The sequence below is a fragment of the Palaemon carinicauda genome, chromosome 26 (genome assembly GCF_036898095.1).
Source record: "Palaemon carinicauda isolate YSFRI2023 chromosome 26, ASM3689809v2, whole genome shotgun sequence".
NCBI lineage: Eukaryota > Metazoa > Arthropoda > Malacostraca > Decapoda > Palaemonidae > Palaemon > Palaemon carinicauda.
In genome coordinates this window covers 98,211,227-98,228,668 of record NC_090750.1, presented here as the reverse complement: position 1 = coordinate 98,228,668, position 17,442 = coordinate 98,211,227, and the positions used below count along the sequence as shown (strand labels likewise).

General features: G+C 41.0%; 1 protein-coding gene across 1 annotated transcript; it reads right to left on the bottom strand.

The window, feature by feature from the left end:
- Positions 1-13,400: 13,400 nt before the first annotated feature.
- On the bottom strand, positions 13,401-13,916 carry LOC137620082 (uncharacterized). Its single transcript, XM_068350357.1, has one exon. It carries the CDS (start codon positions 13,914-13,916, stop codon positions 13,401-13,403), a length of 516 nt encoding a protein of 171 aa, XP_068206458.1.
- Positions 13,917-17,442: the final 3,526 nt, after the last annotated feature.

Genomic DNA, 17,442 nt, shown 5'->3' with positions numbered 1-17,442 from the left:
CTATTCACAAACCCTCAGTTTGGTCATCTGCTTTCTTTTCTTTTTTTTTTCTTATAATCTCATTTGCAACTTTTGTTTTTATTTCTTCTTTGAGTTCTTTCTTTTAAACCGTTTCGCCTCTTCTAATTTAATATGCTTATTGCATATTTCAATGATACTTCCCCCCCCCCAGATTCCCCGTAGGGTTCTCTTATTTGATCTTCCACTACCTCCTTAACTAGTCATTTGTCAACTGATGTTATGATCTTTTTGTTTGTTGTTGAAGATTGCCTGACCCTTTTGGCCAGACACGGGCTCTTGCATTTATGCAGCCCGTAGGTGTTTTGATAGTAGTTTTGGATAGGTAATTGGGGTAGGGGGTATTCTGCAACTTTTATTTTTAGGATATTGGGTTAGGTTTTGGGTTGTGGATGGTAACAGGCGATGGTTCGGTGCCTGTTTAGAGAGTGAAGAAGGTAACAGGGGGAAGGGGATGTCCTTCCCAGGAGCCCACTGGCTCCAGTCTTTACTTAGAGAAAAAGAGGTATAGTAGTAAGTCCCAATAAGTAGGAGGGCTCAGGAAAGAGTTGAAAAGTTTTAGTTGGAGATGTTGGTATAGGTGAAGTAAAAAAAACTTCGTAGTGGTTTAAGCTTAAGTTATTAGGGAGGGGTATAGTGTGAGATTTCAGCTGAGTAAGAGAGAGCTGAAAGGAGAAAATAGTAGCTGCTTAAGTAGTAGGGAAAGGGTGGAATAAAACATTCCTGTACCTGTAAAACTAGAACAAAAATAAAAATAAAAATTTACTTGTAATTGTGATTATTGAGACATCAGTGAATAAGTGGTTAGGGAGGATGCCTGAACTGAAAAGAGAGAGGTGTCAAGTGGAAGAGGTGTTAGGAAAAAAAAAAAACAGCCGACGGCTCCGCCCAACCCCCTCAACGTTGAAAGGAAGGGTGGGAGAGCAAAACTGTCTCCTTATAAGGAGTACAAGTTATTGCCCTCAGCCGCCAACAATCGTTTTGATTTCAACAGAGAAGTTGAAGGGGTTATTCAGATTGCAAACTGGTGCTGTTACTACGTTATCTTGGTGGAGGGTAGCTGCAGAGAAAGGCTGAGAGGGCATCAACATTGGCAATTATATGTCTAACAATTGCTTTTGCAGTTGCAGGATTGTTGGGGTTGAGATCCTGCCGAAGTAGTCTCATTTCCTGACAGTGCAGTAAGTAGTGCTGTAGCGGTTCTTCTATGTCTTGATCACAGTAATTGCACGGTCTTATTGGTCTATGCTGTGTTGCTGGGTCTTCACCGTTGTCCAGGATGTTTTGCCAGCTGCATAGATATCCTAGTCGCAGTCTGCAGATGATGACAGCGTCCTGGCGTGGTGTTTGTCTTGCAATTGGGTGTGTCTTGGGGTTGAGGAAGAAGAGTCGATGACGATTCATTGTTTAATAATCAGATACCCAGATTACAAGGGCCTGCAATAGGCTCCGCACGTCTTTATAAAAGAGCGGGAAAACATATCGTACACACGGATCCCACATGCCCCTCCAAGATTGACATGTAATAATTACAACAATTACACTGCAATCTGATAATTATCAAATGGGGTAAATCAGTAACAAAACAGATAGGATGCACGATGTAGCATCTAGCTACACAAAAATAATCAGAGTAAATAAATCAATAATTGCTTAATAAAATGGGTCGAATTGGCATAATAGCAATGGATCAACTGCATACTGCAAACATAGCCATACAAGAAAAAATTAAAACATTCACAGAACAAAGCAATGTGAGCAACACTATCAGATGTATAGTATAGCATGAATTATCAATAATTCTTTAAAAAAAAAAGAAAAAAAAAATCCATAATAACACGTGGACAAGGAAATCATCTATTTATAGGCTAGCAGTACACAAAAGCAATGACAATTACATATTATTTAACAAATTCAGTGAGCCAGCCAGGTTCTTTCCTGGAGCGTTGTGGTCTCGTAGCACGGGGTAGGCTGGGTGTGGGGGAGCTAGACCTGGGCGGGCTCTCACTGCTGCTGTCAGCTGGTGTGGTGCTAGGGGTTGGGTCAGACGGTGGGCTGGGCGTGGGACAAGCTATCTGTCCCTTTAAATGTTTTCTGTTGCGCAATGATAACCTTCCACTCCCGTCAAGCCTTACTGTGTACTGCCGGTATGGGTGATGGGAGATGATGACACCTGATCTGTCCCACCTTTTAGTCCCGGGATCTTGAATCCTAACCTGGGTGCCCACATGCAATGGAGTCATGTTGCAAGAGCGTTGTCTTGGTGATTGGGGAAATCTGTCACTAGACGATGCCATCAATATTTCCCGCTGTCGAAGGGTTCTTCTCCAGTGGCGATCTACCTTATACTGCTGTCTTGCTGTAGGAACACCATCACGAAGTGCTCTTCCTGTTGCTAGTTGAGCTGGTGACTTGCCTATCTCTCTCAAGGGCGTATTCAGGTATTGCAGCATTGCCTGTGTGCACCTGTCGTTGTCCAAACTACCGTTGGCCCCCGTGTTCGAGCGGATGATTCTTTTGGCGGATTTCACAGCAGCCTCTGCCCTCCCATTTGACTGTGGATAATGAGCAGATGAAAGGCGGACGGTAACCCTCCATTTCTTAAGAAAGTCCATCATCTCCTCACTAGCCAAGTTAGTGCCTCCATCAGTGGAGAGTTGCTCGGGAGCCCCCCACCTGGAAAAGTAGCCACGTAGTTTCGCTATAATTTTGTTGGAACCAGTTCCCTTGGGGAAATGCGCTATTTCCAGCCAACCCGTCAGTCTGTCAGCGTAGGCCAAATAAACTTGTCCTTCGAGTTGAAAGAGATCAGCCACCGTCTGCTGGAAGGGGTACTCAGGGGGAGGGGTAACAATCATGACTTCTGGCGGTGAAGAGGGCGTGTGCAGGTTGCAGACATCACAGGAAGCTCGGCATTGTTCCAAGTCGCCTGCTATTCCAGGCCAATACACGGTTGCTCTTGCACGACGTAACATCGAATCTAGCCCTTGATGGCTGGCATGCAGGTTCCTTGCTACTTTATTACGTAATGAGTCAGGTATCACTAATCTCACTGCCCCCTCCTCATGGGTATATGTCACCATACTTTGTGCAGCAGCCAACCTGTCCCTTACGCTGTAGAAGGGTCGAAGACACTGTAGTTCTTGGGATTTTTGCTTAGGCCAGTCCCCAGCACGGACTCTTGCGAGCAACAACTGGTATACGGGATCATTATTTGCTGCGTCCATGACCATCTCTTCGTCCATTGTAATACCGTCATCTTGGCTCAATACAGCTACTGTTGCTGCTGCTACCGCCGCAGAGATATCTTCTTCTTGTATGGTGTCCTCCTTATCTGGGACTGCCGTTAGGGAGGGGTACCGAGATAGAAAATCGGCTGCTGAATTCCACTTTCCTGGCAGGTACTTTATTGTGAACTTATATTGCAGAGTCTTTTCTTTAAGGCGGAATAACCTTGGGTTCACCACATCTGTGAGGGCCCTATCCCCCAAAAGCTTCACTAGTGGGCGGTGGTCTGTTACGATAATGAGGGAGGGGCATCCCAACAGAAACAATCTTGCTTTCCGTAGACACCAGGCCACTGCCAAAGCTTCTCCTTCCACTGCTGCGTATCCGGATTCGGCAGCAGACAGGTGACGACTCCCACACAGAGCCAGCCGCCAACCCCCTTTGCAACAAAAAGGGGTCTCTAGGGAGGTACAACCACAGTACTGTTGCAGGACAACGAAACCTATACCTTCCCTACTCCAATCTGTGATTACTGCTGTAGGCCTAGTCTTGTCGTAATACCGTAGTCCATCCTTTGCCAGCCGACAAATAATATCTTGAGCCTGTCGGAACTTGTGTTGCAGTTGTTCGTCCCAATATACCTTCTTTCCTGTAGATTTCTTCAGTAGTTCCCGGAAGGGCTCCATGAGGGGCGCGGTGGCCAAAAAGGGTGCCAGCTGGTTGACGAAACCATACCAGGATCTGATATCCGTAACTGATGGTTGGGCTGGCATGGGAAAGTCTCTTATGGCAGCCAACCTTTCACTTGTAGGCTCATACGAGTCCCACCCCAGGTGAAAACCAACAAAGGTAGCCTCTCTCCTACAAAATGAGAACTTTTCTGGTTTTAGGGTAATGCCTTTCTTCGCGCAGGTAGCCAGGAAATCAAAGGTGTGCCAAAAGGCTCCCTCAACACTTATGTCATGCAGAAGGGTGTCGTCTACACACTTGTACTTGCGAGGAATATCCATAATTGCGTCATCAAACCGTCGAGTGTAGGCATCGGAAGCTGCACAATGGCCCATCGGGGTGCGACGATACTGGTACCTGCCCCATGGGGTTATGAAAGTTGTCAGTCTTCGGCTGTCCTCATCCAACTCCACCTGGTGGAAACCCCAGAACGCATCTGCAACAGTCTTATAGCTTCGAACAGGTACACCAGATACTATATCAAAGGGTGCTGGTGTATGGTGCGTTTCCCTCTTGCAACATGCATTTAAGCGCTGATAATCCACTGTCCTCCTCGGGTGGCCATCCTTTTTGGCCACTACTACCATTCTGGCGCACCACTCTGTGGCCTCCCCCGGTGGTACTGGCTGGATGATGCCCCTACGTACGTCCTCCTCCAGCTGAGCCTTGACTTCATCTTCCCAGTGCTTTGGGACCGCTGCAGGTGTGTGGCAAGCATAGGGTATGGCCCCGGTGACGAGGTGGATGCGGTGGGGTGGGCCCTCCATAACTGGGAGGGGTGACTTGGAGGTGTTGAAGGTTGTCGCCGAAAAACGTTGGAGTAGCCAATCTTGAAGTAAGGGAACGTTTTCTTCCAGCGGGGGGAATGGTAACACTGTCGGACGTGAGAGATCCACCTCCTCTACTGTATCAACGGTGGCAACACTGGCGAGATGATAGGGGAACGTAGCTGGGACTAGACCCAACTCTTTACACATTGACAATGACAAGTATAAATTTGTTGCAGAATTCACGAAGAAAATCTCCTGCATAGAGGATCGACCATTTAATGATACACAACACTTAGTTGCCCCTAAACACTTCAAACGAATGCCTGCAACATCTCTCAGCGTCTGCTGCTTTTCAACTTTCGCGGGGTCGAGGTGCAGCAGCTGCAACAGCTCGCTGCCAGCGACGCAAACCTGGGCCCCCGTATCGGCAACGGCGGTGGTGGGTACACACTCCCTCCCCCCCGGCACTGACACTGATACATTCAATAACGGTTGTCCCGCAACGGCGGTAGATGCAATCACTACAGCACTAGATACTTCTGGCAGGACCTTACGTTTGCCCCTACAGCATTTCTTCAAATGCCCCACTTTCTGGCAATTATAACAAGTAACACCTTTGGCCAAACACGAATTCTTATCGGAGTGCGAACTGCCACAGTTGCCGCACCTCGTTGGCGGCGTACGATGCACAGCACGGTGGATAGTGGCGGCTGCACACTCCCCCTCCTCCGTGACATTGGCTGCCTCGACTGGCGGATAACTTGAAATTTGGCGGGAAATTTTCCCGCTCTCACCTACATCCCTAACCGCAGCTTCAAATGCTATGCACTGTGCCCTGAGGGCGTCTACGCTATCATACCTATGATAACTTTGAAAAATTTCTCTTTTAAGCACTAAATTATTCAACCCTACCATCACTTTACGCAATAGCATATATTCAGACAGATCGGAATTACACTGTGGGCACTCGAACTTGCAATCTAGAGCTAACTGAGAACACCTTTGAAAATACACATTGATAGGCTCATCCGTGGCCTGAACATCATTAAAGAATTCGCTCCATAGCACTGCTTGGTTGGATGACCGTAGTACTAGCTTTTCAACGCTATCTAATGCCTCCTTGGGGCTCACACATGACCATTGGGCCGCTGAGAACTTTGCATCTAAAGCTCTCTGTAGAGCTGGCACACACAGAAGACGGATGTGCATGACGGCCTCCAAACTAGGCCACCTGTTCAGGTGTATCCAGCACTCCATAGACCGCCTCCATGTCCTGAACGCCGCTGAAGACATTTCCACATCACACTTCTCAGGAGCTGAAGCATTGGACACACGTGGCACTCTGGCTACCGGCAGGTTAGCCACCTGGGTTCGCAGTGCAATGATAGCTTGTTGCTGGGAGATAATGGTGTCGCGGGCCTGACGAAGTGACGGAGTTGCGATGGCCCTCCTGGAGGGCGTTGCAAGACGAGGTCTAATAGGTGGTGCCATCCTGATCTACGCTCCACAGGCGTAGGTTCATATCTCACTGCGCCATCTTGGGGTTGAGGAAGAAGAGTCGATGACGATTCATTGTTTAATAATCAGATACCCAGATTACAAGGGCCTGCAATAGGCTCCGCACGTCTTTATAACAGAGCGGGAAAACATATCGTACACACGGATCCCACAGTGTGGTAATATGTTTGTAGCTTCAACATACCACTTTTCAGATCTTGATCCATCAAGGAAGGCTCGCCTTACTTCGCTAGTCTTTTGGATGTTGCAGTAGGCAGCCATTTGATTCTTGATGGTTTTAAGTGAAGGTTGCAGAGTAATGCTTATGGTCTGGCACATTAAGGCTGATTTGGCTAGGTGGTCGGCCTCGTCATTGCCAGAGATTCAGGTGTGTCTTAGAATCCAATTCAAAGTTACTTGCCTGTTGTTGCTTTGGTGGGCTAAGGCTAGGAATTGGATTGCTGTAATGAGATAAACATCCTCTGTGGGTTCTTTGTTGCTGGGGGTCAGGATGGCTCCTCTGGAGTCTCTATGGATTGTTGTTTCCATATTGTAGGTTGGCTGAGTGTTCTGGGGCTTTTGCAATAGCCACTAGCTCAGTTTGTAGTGTGGAGGCATGGTTAGAAAGTCTCCAATTTTTCTATATCCTGATGGAGAGACAACTGCAGCAGCTGCTGCAGGGATTGCGCGGTCCAGTGATCCATCGGTATAGTAGATGTTAGGTGCAGGTGTATTCCTGATTGCATTCTTTGCAGCTTCAGTGAGTTGCTCTGGTGTGCAGAGGGCTTTGCTTGCTGCTGGTAGGATGGTGAAGTTGTATTTGATGGGGTCCTGAGCCCAAGAGGCAGGAGTGTTGTAGCCATCGTGCTTTTGTTGTCCCTTGGTTTTGTGGGCCTCGTTTTGCATTTGCATCCTTCTGAGTGTGTCTAGTAGTTTCTTTGCACGAGAGTTCGGCGGGTCTACCTCTTCCGCTAGAGGTAGAAGTCTTTTCAGTTTGATGTTGAGTGGGCTTGTCCTGTCTGCAATGATTGACTTGAATATAATACTGCTATTCCTAATGTTAATCCTAGCTGACAGAGAAATTAGGTTGGGTTCTGCTTTAAGTAAGCAGTCTTGTCCACATTAGAGAGCCACTGATGAGTCTCATGGCGTTATTTTGCACTACTTCCAATGATTCCTTTCGGGTGTCGGTAAGTGTGGTAAGTGTAGGTGCTGCATAATCGATGTGGGATCGAATTGCTTGTAGATAGAACAGTCTTAGGAGATTGTTTGATACTCTTTGTTTGAGGGAGGTCATTCGTCTCATGGCTGATAGACGAATCTTTGTCTTCTCTCTGAGGTATGTTACTTCATTAGCAGGTGATAGGGTTTTGCTGATGATTACTTCAAAGTACATGGATTGATTTACCCATTCAATGGATTCACCCCTTAGAGTAAAATTCTGAGGGTTTTGCGGGTGTTTTATAGCCATGGCTTTGGTTTTGTTAGTGTTGATCTTTAGGCCAAGATCGTTGCATTTGGTCTGGATCATGCCCAATTCCTTTTGGGTGGCATTTCTTGCATGTGCTTTGTGTGGACATATGATACATATGTCATCTGCATATATGAAGATTTCCACTCCATGTTAAGATCTTATGAAAAACCTTTTTATACTCTATACTACTACTAGAAGAAGCGTAGTAGGTGCAAAGCACTGCAATCTGTAGAAAGTTCATTGTCATTAGTTACCTCCTACAAAGACAGCACAGCTTACATACTTTCACTTCTAACTTCCAGGGCCTGTCTAACATATCAGGCAACATCTTCAGTTGGTGTATCTAAATTCCCTAATTCTAAGGCATTGCTTCCAAATTTTCTTAATTTATTACTTACTTACCTTACTTAAAAGGATGTTTTTCTGGTCCCATACAACAGGGGAATCCTACCCTCTGCAGGACCTCCACAGTCATTTTATCATTATCATGTTCGTTTAAAAGCATTCAACATTTCATACCGCATATTGCTCGTTCATTGTTAAATCGTCACTGTCGAAGCACTCACAGAACAAGAAAGTCTTCAGTTTCCTCTTTATGGGTTACTACCCTACTATGGGATACTCTGTAGGTGCCCCTGTCGTTACTATCTATAATTTTAACTTCGGATATAATCTTTTGGGATTTTCATTTTATTTCCTTTGTAATTGATCGATTTAAACATTTATTCTCGATCTATTTATTTTACATTCCCAACGAAGTTACCTTGTTTATTAGTAACGATATACCCTCTTTCAGAGCTCGCAGTCTTCCAAAACTTCTACCTTGGCGACTCTTTAGATCTGGGTCGGCGGGTTCGCCTGGAGTGTCAGGGCAAAGAGACCCTGTGTCTCTTCCTTTTAGGGGTTTTCAGGGAAGCACGTGGCTGATGTCAGGCCACGTCCTGTTGTCCCTAAAGTTAAAGCTACCCGCCAGCCCCAAATGCAACGATCTTAGCCTAAAGATCAACACTAACAAAACCAAAGCCATGGCTCTAAAACACCCGCAAAACCCTCGGAACTTTACTCTGAGGGGTGAAGCCATTGAATGGGTAAATCAATTTATGTACCTTGGAGTAATCATTAGTAAAACCCTATCACCTGCTAATGAAGTAACATACCTCAGAGAGAAGACAAAGATTCGTCTATCAGCCATGAGACGAATGACCTCCCTCAAACAAAGAGTATCAAACAATCTCCTAAGACTGTTCTACCTACAAGCCCCTTAATATCTTCCACTAGCAGATCTAGGGGGGTCACGATCCCACCCTTTTTTTTAAGAAAAAATTTTGACTCAAACTTGGGGTTTTCAAAAAAGAAGTTTGACTTGGGATTTCTAATAATAAAAGTTTGACTGTCAGTTAAACTCAGCTTGTTGGTGGAAAATATTAATTTTGTTAATTATCTTTATTTTTAGGTTTCATTCATTAAGTTATTTTGTTTTCTACAGTTTTTCCTACGACGGTGATCTTGCTTAAAAGTTGTCACTAGGTGTAGCAAATAAATAAAAAAAAATAATTATGAGATGCAGTGAATTAGACGACTTTTACATCGTGAGAGGATGTATCGCCTAAGTTAATTTTCACAGAAATATGAGCAGAAATCTTCTCCAAAGTAGGTAAATTAATCTTATTAATGACATAGTTAATAGAACTTTAAATCTTGGCAATTACATAACAAGAAATATAAGACTTGTAAGGACATCGTTTTTCCCGTTGTGTTTCCTTCCCCTGGACACACTTCTGCAAATTGTGATTTAATTAATTCTGCCACGCAGTGGCTTTTTGTCTCACAATGTTGCGCTCTTTAAGAGCTTTGTTTTAATGTATATAATTGTATATTTCCTTAGGCTGCCGCCTTATTTTTTAATAATTTGTCTTGTGTAAAAAACAATGATTTTGGCGGTTGGAGCCGTTTCCCTCCCGGGGCTACTTTTTCGTCCGCACTCTGTAACTTAGTGACCATTGCAACTGTTTGCAAGTTTAGGAAACCGTCAGTCTCTCTCCATTCGTCTTGCTGTCCTCACAACTGGTGACCCCAGAGTGAGTGTCGAGCCGTGGGGAGATCTTGTCAAACACCTCCTCAAGGATGGAGGTCAGGACGATGTCAGCTTTGGCACAGGAGTCGTTTCGTTTAGCTTGGCCACCCTGAAGAGTACGCCCGCCCTCAGGAACCAGGAGGCGGAGTTGTGTTGTGAGAACGAGGTTCCTGGTTATTAACTGCTCACTCCGCAAAATAAGTTTGCGGGCACTCTATCACTTTATAGATAGGTGCAAAGCTTCTAAGCTTATTCTTATTATTGTTTTTAAGTTTATATTACCTGTGCCTTAAATAAATTAATACCGTAATGAGATTCTCAATCTTTACTTTTATTTCCTTCTTCCTTGAAATTAGATAGGATAACACCTTGCTATCATCAGTTTTAGCAACCTATTGTGGTCAGTTTGGACTTTTTAAATTCTTCTTTTATATGCATTGCCCTACCTATAAATGCAGCCAGATCTCTTCTAGGATTTTTCAGCGTACCTAATCTTATGTCTACATTCATTAGCAGTCCTAATTTTGGCCATAAAAATAAATTTTCTGTAGTATCTTCTTCATCTTTGCACAGGTCACAAATTATCTTCATATTTTCCTTTGAAATTCGGTTTCAAGTTGAGCATATTTAATCTTGCTTTCATCACAAGGGATGCCTTATCCAGATTCATTTCTCTGATATAAACCAATGGGCCATTTCCTTTAATAAATCTTAATTTTTTCATTACTTTCTTTATTTCTTCAATAGTTTCTTCTATTTTTTTCCATAATTCTTTTCTTGATTTCTTTTTTCAGGATCCTTTTCCCCCAACTTCTTATTTCTTCAACTTCCATCCCATATTTACAACAGATTTCTTCTATGCTCTTGCTCCAGCACTTTCCATACGGGTTCTTCAACTGATCCTCAATTATCTCTCTTACTAGTCTTTTTTCCTCAGAGTTTATGAGATTATGGAAGAGCATTAATTTCTTGCGAGGGCAGCTTGACTTTGGGCGCAGCTAAGTGGTTGCGGGGCACGATGGGCTGGGTAGTTTCGTCAGGGTCCATTGATGCATCGGGCCAAGGGCGTGAGCTGGGTGTGTCAGATATACTCATCGTTGCTGACTCACGAAAAAAAAAAAAAAACTGAAGTGTGGGATAAAGCCAAAAGACGTCATTAAACATTGATGGCAAAAGTAGATATACGAAGGTAACGCAGCCGTAATTAGTCCATTAATGGCAAGCCAAAACTGCTATGTGTTACCAACATCTCTCACTGACTTAAATTACTGGAACAGTTTATCGTCAATTGATCATAATGGAATATAACAATGAATGAAATGTAAAATACACACACACTCTGGGAGGACGGACGTAGAGGGGAAATGGTTATATGGATAAGATTGTTACAACAAAAAAGGACAGTTATTGGACGTCTCATGGCGCATCAATGCCACCCATAGCTGTGATAAGCCTACCATGGCTGGTGGGCCTACTATCAACTGCCCACTCGCGACTTGAGCTTGACTTGAACTCGAACTTAACTCGCACTTAATTGACTAATTTTGACTTCCAAGCTGGTCTTATGGGGTGCATACTGCTGGGGAAGGGGGGGGGGGGGGTTAATGAGGGCTTGTCTGGCCTCTGGGTAGCGGTGGCAGGTGATGCAACCGCATCAGGCTGGTTCTCCTTCCTTTCCGTCCACTCTGCCCGGTGTACCTGTTGACATGGAAACAGATTCAGTACACGTGTGCTAGGGTCAGCAGATACCTAGTAATCGGTTTAAACTGACTTCCACACTACCCAGGGATCGTGGAGATGAGGTCATAGGTCAACAACAACCTCCCTACTTCCTGCGCATTTACATTAACCCAGTTTTTGGCATTCATCTAAATTATCATAAAATTAATCATTCTAAACCCCTTATATGTGACAAATCCCCCTCTTCCAGACTCAAGGCCCTCGCGGGCCTTGCAGAATTCAAACCATTTTAAACAAAGAAAATACCTTTAACTTCCAAGAAAAAAAAAGGATTGAAAATTACTCTACTTAAAACAGTCTCTATGTTCCTGGGAAAGCCTTGTTCAACTCCAACAAGGACGAACAAGACTTAGATTAAAAATTAATTTGTAACAATTAACACATTTCACATTAATTAGAAACCGGTGAACAGTAATCAATAAAAAATGAAACACGTATTAAATTCAGTAAAAATACTTATTACCAGTGAACATATGTTAAAAATAATTATAAAAAGAATCAAGTGTTAATCAACACTACACATATATATGCTTTATATATGATCATGTATGAATACTGCACATCTTATTAAGGAATCATATTATAGAGGACAATAACTGTTAAATATCAATTACAACTTATGCAACAGAAAGTAATCTTCATATTATAAAATACTTAACTTGTCATTAGTTAATGCAGTCATTGTACAAAGATACTGAATGCCCTAATATGTAAAGCCTACACTCTGGCTCATTCATTGGCCTCTCAGTCTGGAAAATATCTAAGATATGGTACTGGTAAATAAAAATACACACAGTCATTACGTTCCTCGCCAGTAAAAAAAAAAAAACAAATGCTAGCAAACCACTCTATATCACAAGAGGAAACGTTTCAAAAAGCAAAGCAAACCACTCTATATCACAAGAGGAAACGTTTCAAAAAGCAAAGCAAACCACTCTATATCACAAGAGGAAACGTTTCAAAAAGCAAAGCAAACCACTCTATATCACAAGAGGAAACGTTTCAAAAAGCAAAGCAAACCACTCTATATCACAAGAGGAAACGTTTCAAAAAGCAAAGAAAACCACTCTATATCACAAGAGGAAACGTTTCAAAAAGCAATTCCTAGTAAAATCAACAACAAATGTGCACAGATCCTCAACATCCACTTTCCATAGATACTTGCAAGTCTTGCATATCCCTTATGTATATCTGGGTCCAAAACAGTCATTATTAAATAATGATAACAATAGTTATTAAGTATGGGCACAATATGCAAAGAAATCACAAGAAAAAAACATCATCATTAAACATAATGAAATACCATCTAACATCTTCAAACAGCTGTATCACAAATCAATGCGCATCATCATCATCAAAGAGTTACTTACTTGTTACTTGTGAAATTTTAAGTCCGTATTCCACCAGTGAGGAGGTGCTCCAACAGACCATCCTTTACTGATCTTGTCGTTTCAACATCCAGGTGTAGAGACGACTGGAGTGAATAGTCATCCCTGATTGTGAGATCTTGTAAATCCTATGTTAACGGGAAAAGATGAGTCTTCAACTTTTATTTTTTCGGAAGGCAGCTGGAGTGATGCATGATCTCAACTCATATGGCAGTTTATTAAAAGCTTTTGGTGCGGTAATTCTAAAAGCTCTAGAGCCATAACTTGTCGAGCAACGTGGTTCTTGTAACTTATAGCTGTCCATTTGCGATCTAGTTGATATAACAGGCCAAGGTTGCTGTAGGTGAAGCAGATTTCTTAAGTATGCTGGTTTTCCAGTCTTTAGGGCTATGGATGTTAGGACAGATTTTAAAAACTATTCTAGCTTTGATAGGTAGCCTAACCACTGTAGATTTATGAGGAAAGGAGTAATTCGTTCACGACTATAATATGACACCAATGATTAACCTTGTCGATCTATTGAAAATATTTTGCCGTTTGTTAAGGTGGTAATTTGGTAAGCCATAATATAAGGAGTTACAATAATCCAATCTACTGATGACGCAGTTGTGGACTAACTTCTTAGCAGAATCTTCATCCAGATATTTTCTAACAAAAGCAATGTTTCCTAAGTGATAGGCCGATGCTTTAACCACATTGTTAATTTGTGGAGCCACTGACAAACTATTATCAAGATGGACACCCAAATCCTTGACGTTATCAACGAGTCTCACATGAACACAATCAACATTCAACCCTAACACATTTGCATTTCTCAGGTCATGTCGTCTTCCAATCTGCAAATACTGGGTTTTACCAACATTTAGATTTAGCTGTTTATGATTCATCCAGTCTTTGATGAAATTCAAGGTGGCTACAAGTCTGTTACACGTGGCGTCAATGTCAGTTACTTTGAGATAAAAATTGAGCGTAATCCACCAGCGGATCCAGGGGTTCATGACGCCCGCCACTTTTTTATTAAGGAAAAAAAAGTTTGACTATTAAACTTGGGGTTTTCAAACAAAAAGTTTGACTATTAAACTTAGGGTTTTCAAAAAAAAAAGTTTGACTACTAAACTTGGGATTTTCAAGAATAAAAGTTTGACTGTTACACTCGGCATATTGGTGGGGCACAGTGTAAAATCCGGACGTCGGACGTCGGACGTCGGATGCCGTCCGGGAGAATAGTAATCGCTTGTATCACCGGGAAAGACGCGAAAATACACCTCTTTTTTGTGACTGGTAATGTTCACTGATACTTTCTGTTATTTTCTGAATAAATGTTCGAAAAATATTGATTTATTTTCATTTTATTGAGAATAATCTCAATCGGACGTCAACATTACACTATGTACTAAGTGATATTCTCAATAACATGAAAATAAACCAATATTTTTCGAACATTTATTCAGAAAATAACAGAAAGTATCAGTGAACATTACCAGTCACAAAAAAGAGGTGTATTTTCGCGTCTTTCCCGGTGATACAAGCGATTTTCTATTCTCCCGGACGGCATCCGACGTCCGGATTTTACACTGTGCCTATTGGTGGAAAATATTTAATTTGCCAGTTATCTTTATTTTCAGGTTTCATTCTTTAATTAAATTATTTTCTTTTTAATAATACATATAAAGTTATAGTCTAGATCTTCTGCAGTTGAAATCTCTATTTGGACTATTGATATTTGTCATTGTATTTCCAGAATCCCCCCCCCTTCTCTCTCTCTCTCTCTCTCTCTCTCTCTCTCTCTCTCTCTCTCTCTCTCTCTCTCTCTGTATATATTCTTTACTAAAACTTGTGTAATTTGCACTGATATTCATTGTAACTAAATTCAAGTGTAACAGTTTCATAAGGTAATTGATATCGCTTCATAGAAAATCAATTCAACGAACATTAATGTTTTAGGTTAGGATCATATTCTACGACCTTCCCCATTACTTTGACATTAGATATATATATATATATATATATATATATATATATATATATATATATATATATATATATATATATATACACACACATATATATATATATATATATATGTAAATATATTATATATATATATATATATATATATATATATATATATATATGTATATATATATATAAATATATATATAATATATTTACATATATATATATATATATATATATATATATATATATATATATATACATATATATATATATGTAAATATATTATATATATATAAATATATATATATATATATATATATATATGTGTGTGTGTGTGTGTGTGTGTGTGTGAGTGTGTGTGTGTGTGTGTTTTGGCAATTGATAAGCAATTCTTCTTGATATTGGTATAGAATGACTGTTAATTATTTTGTGATTATTATGATGATGGCAATGTAGAATGGTTACAACTGTATATTATTATTATTATTATCATTATTATTATTATTATTATTATTATTATTATTATTATCATTATTACTAGCCAAGCTACAACCCTAGTTGGAAAAGCAAGATGCTATAAGGCCAAGGGCTCCAACAGGGAAAAATAGCCCAGCGAGGAAAGAAAATAAGGAAATAAATAAACGATATGAGAAATTATTAACAGTAAAATATTTCAAAACAGTAACAACATCAAAACACATGTCATATATAAACTATAAAAAGACTTATGTCAGCCTGTTCATCACAAAAACATTTTCAGTGAGTTTGAACTTTTGAAGTTCTACTGATTCAACTATCCAATTACGAGATCATTCCACAACTTGGTAACAGCTGGAATAAAACTTCTAGAATAATGTGTAGTATTGAGCCTCATGATGGAGAAGGCCTGGCTATTAGAATTAACTGCATACCTAGTATTACGAACAAGATGAAACTGTCCGGAAAGATCTGAATGTAAAGGATGGTCAGAGTTATGAAAAATCTTATGCAACATGCATAATGAAAAAAATTGAACGACGGTGCCAAAGATTAATATCTAGATCAGGAATAAGAAATTTAATAGACCGTAAGTTTCTGTCCAACAAATTAAGATGAGAATCAGCAGCTGAACACCAGGAAGAATGAAAGAATTAACACACTGCTTCAGAATAGATTGATCACCGAAAATCTTAAAAGACTTTCCCAATAAGCCAATTGTTTTGTGCAATTGAAGAAGAAACAGACCTAATGTGTTCCTCAAAAGTACAGTAAATCTGTTGTCAAGAATCACACCTAAAATTTTAAAAGAGTCATACAAAGTTAAAGACACATTATCAATGCTGAGATCCGGATGTTGGGGAACCACTGTCCTTGGCCTACTTGCAATCATACTATGAGTTTTGTTAGGATTCAACTTCATACTCCATAATTTGCACCATGCACTAATTTTATCTAGATCTCTAATAAGAAATTCAGCAACCCTAGATCTACATTCAGGCGATGGAATTGATGCAAAGAGAGTAGCATCATCAACATATGCAACAAACTTGTTTTCTAGGCTAAACCACAGGTCATGTGTATATAGTATGAAAAGTAATGGGCCAAGAACACTACCCTGTGGAGCACTAGATATCATATTCCTAGACTCACTCTGGTGCCCATCAACCACAACTCTCTGAGATCTATTACTTAGAAATTCAATAATAATGCTAAGAAATGACCCACCCACTCCCAACTATTTGAGTTTGAAAACAAGCGCCACATGATTAACATGGTCAAAGACAGTACTAAAATTAAGGCCAATTAAACGAACTTCCTGACCATAATCAAGGGATTTCTGTACAGCATTGGAGATAGTAAGAAGGGCATCACATGCTCCAAGGCCTTTACGTAAACCAAATTGCAAACTGGGGAACAGATGATTACCTTCAGCAAACCCATTTAGACGATTTGCCAGAAGACGTTCAAAAACTTTAGATAATATGGGAGTTATGGAAATTGGGTGGTAATCAGCTGGACTTGAGCTACCACAAACACATTTACATAGAGGAGTAACATTACCAATTCTCCATTAAGTGCTAAAAACTCCTCTTCTTGCTAACTTGCTCAAAATAACAGATAACTTAAGAAATCTGGTCTTTATAAAAAACACCGTTTGGGTCTACACCTCCATAAGCATCAAGGTCCATCAACAGAGCTTTAATTTCACTAGATCGACTAGTTAAACTAGTAAGTTTAGCATCAGGAAAACAGGAAGGATGAAGTTCAAGTTTCTCATTGCTCTGTTTACTGTCAAACACATCAGCCAAAAGAGTTGCCTTTTCTTTTGGACAGTGAGTGACTGAGCCATCTGGTTTAAGTAAAGGAGGAACTGTTGTATCTACACCAAAGAGTGCAGATTTAAGGGTAGTCCACCATTTATGTTCCTGGGTTGTACCAGAAAGGGTTTCTTTTATGGTTAGATTGTATTCCTTTTCAGTTGAGGCATGAACTCTGAGAAAAAGCTCTAAGCTGAGTATAGTTATTCCAGGTCAAATCTGATCTGTTACCCTTCCAAAGATGATAGGCTTCCTGCTTCTCCAAATA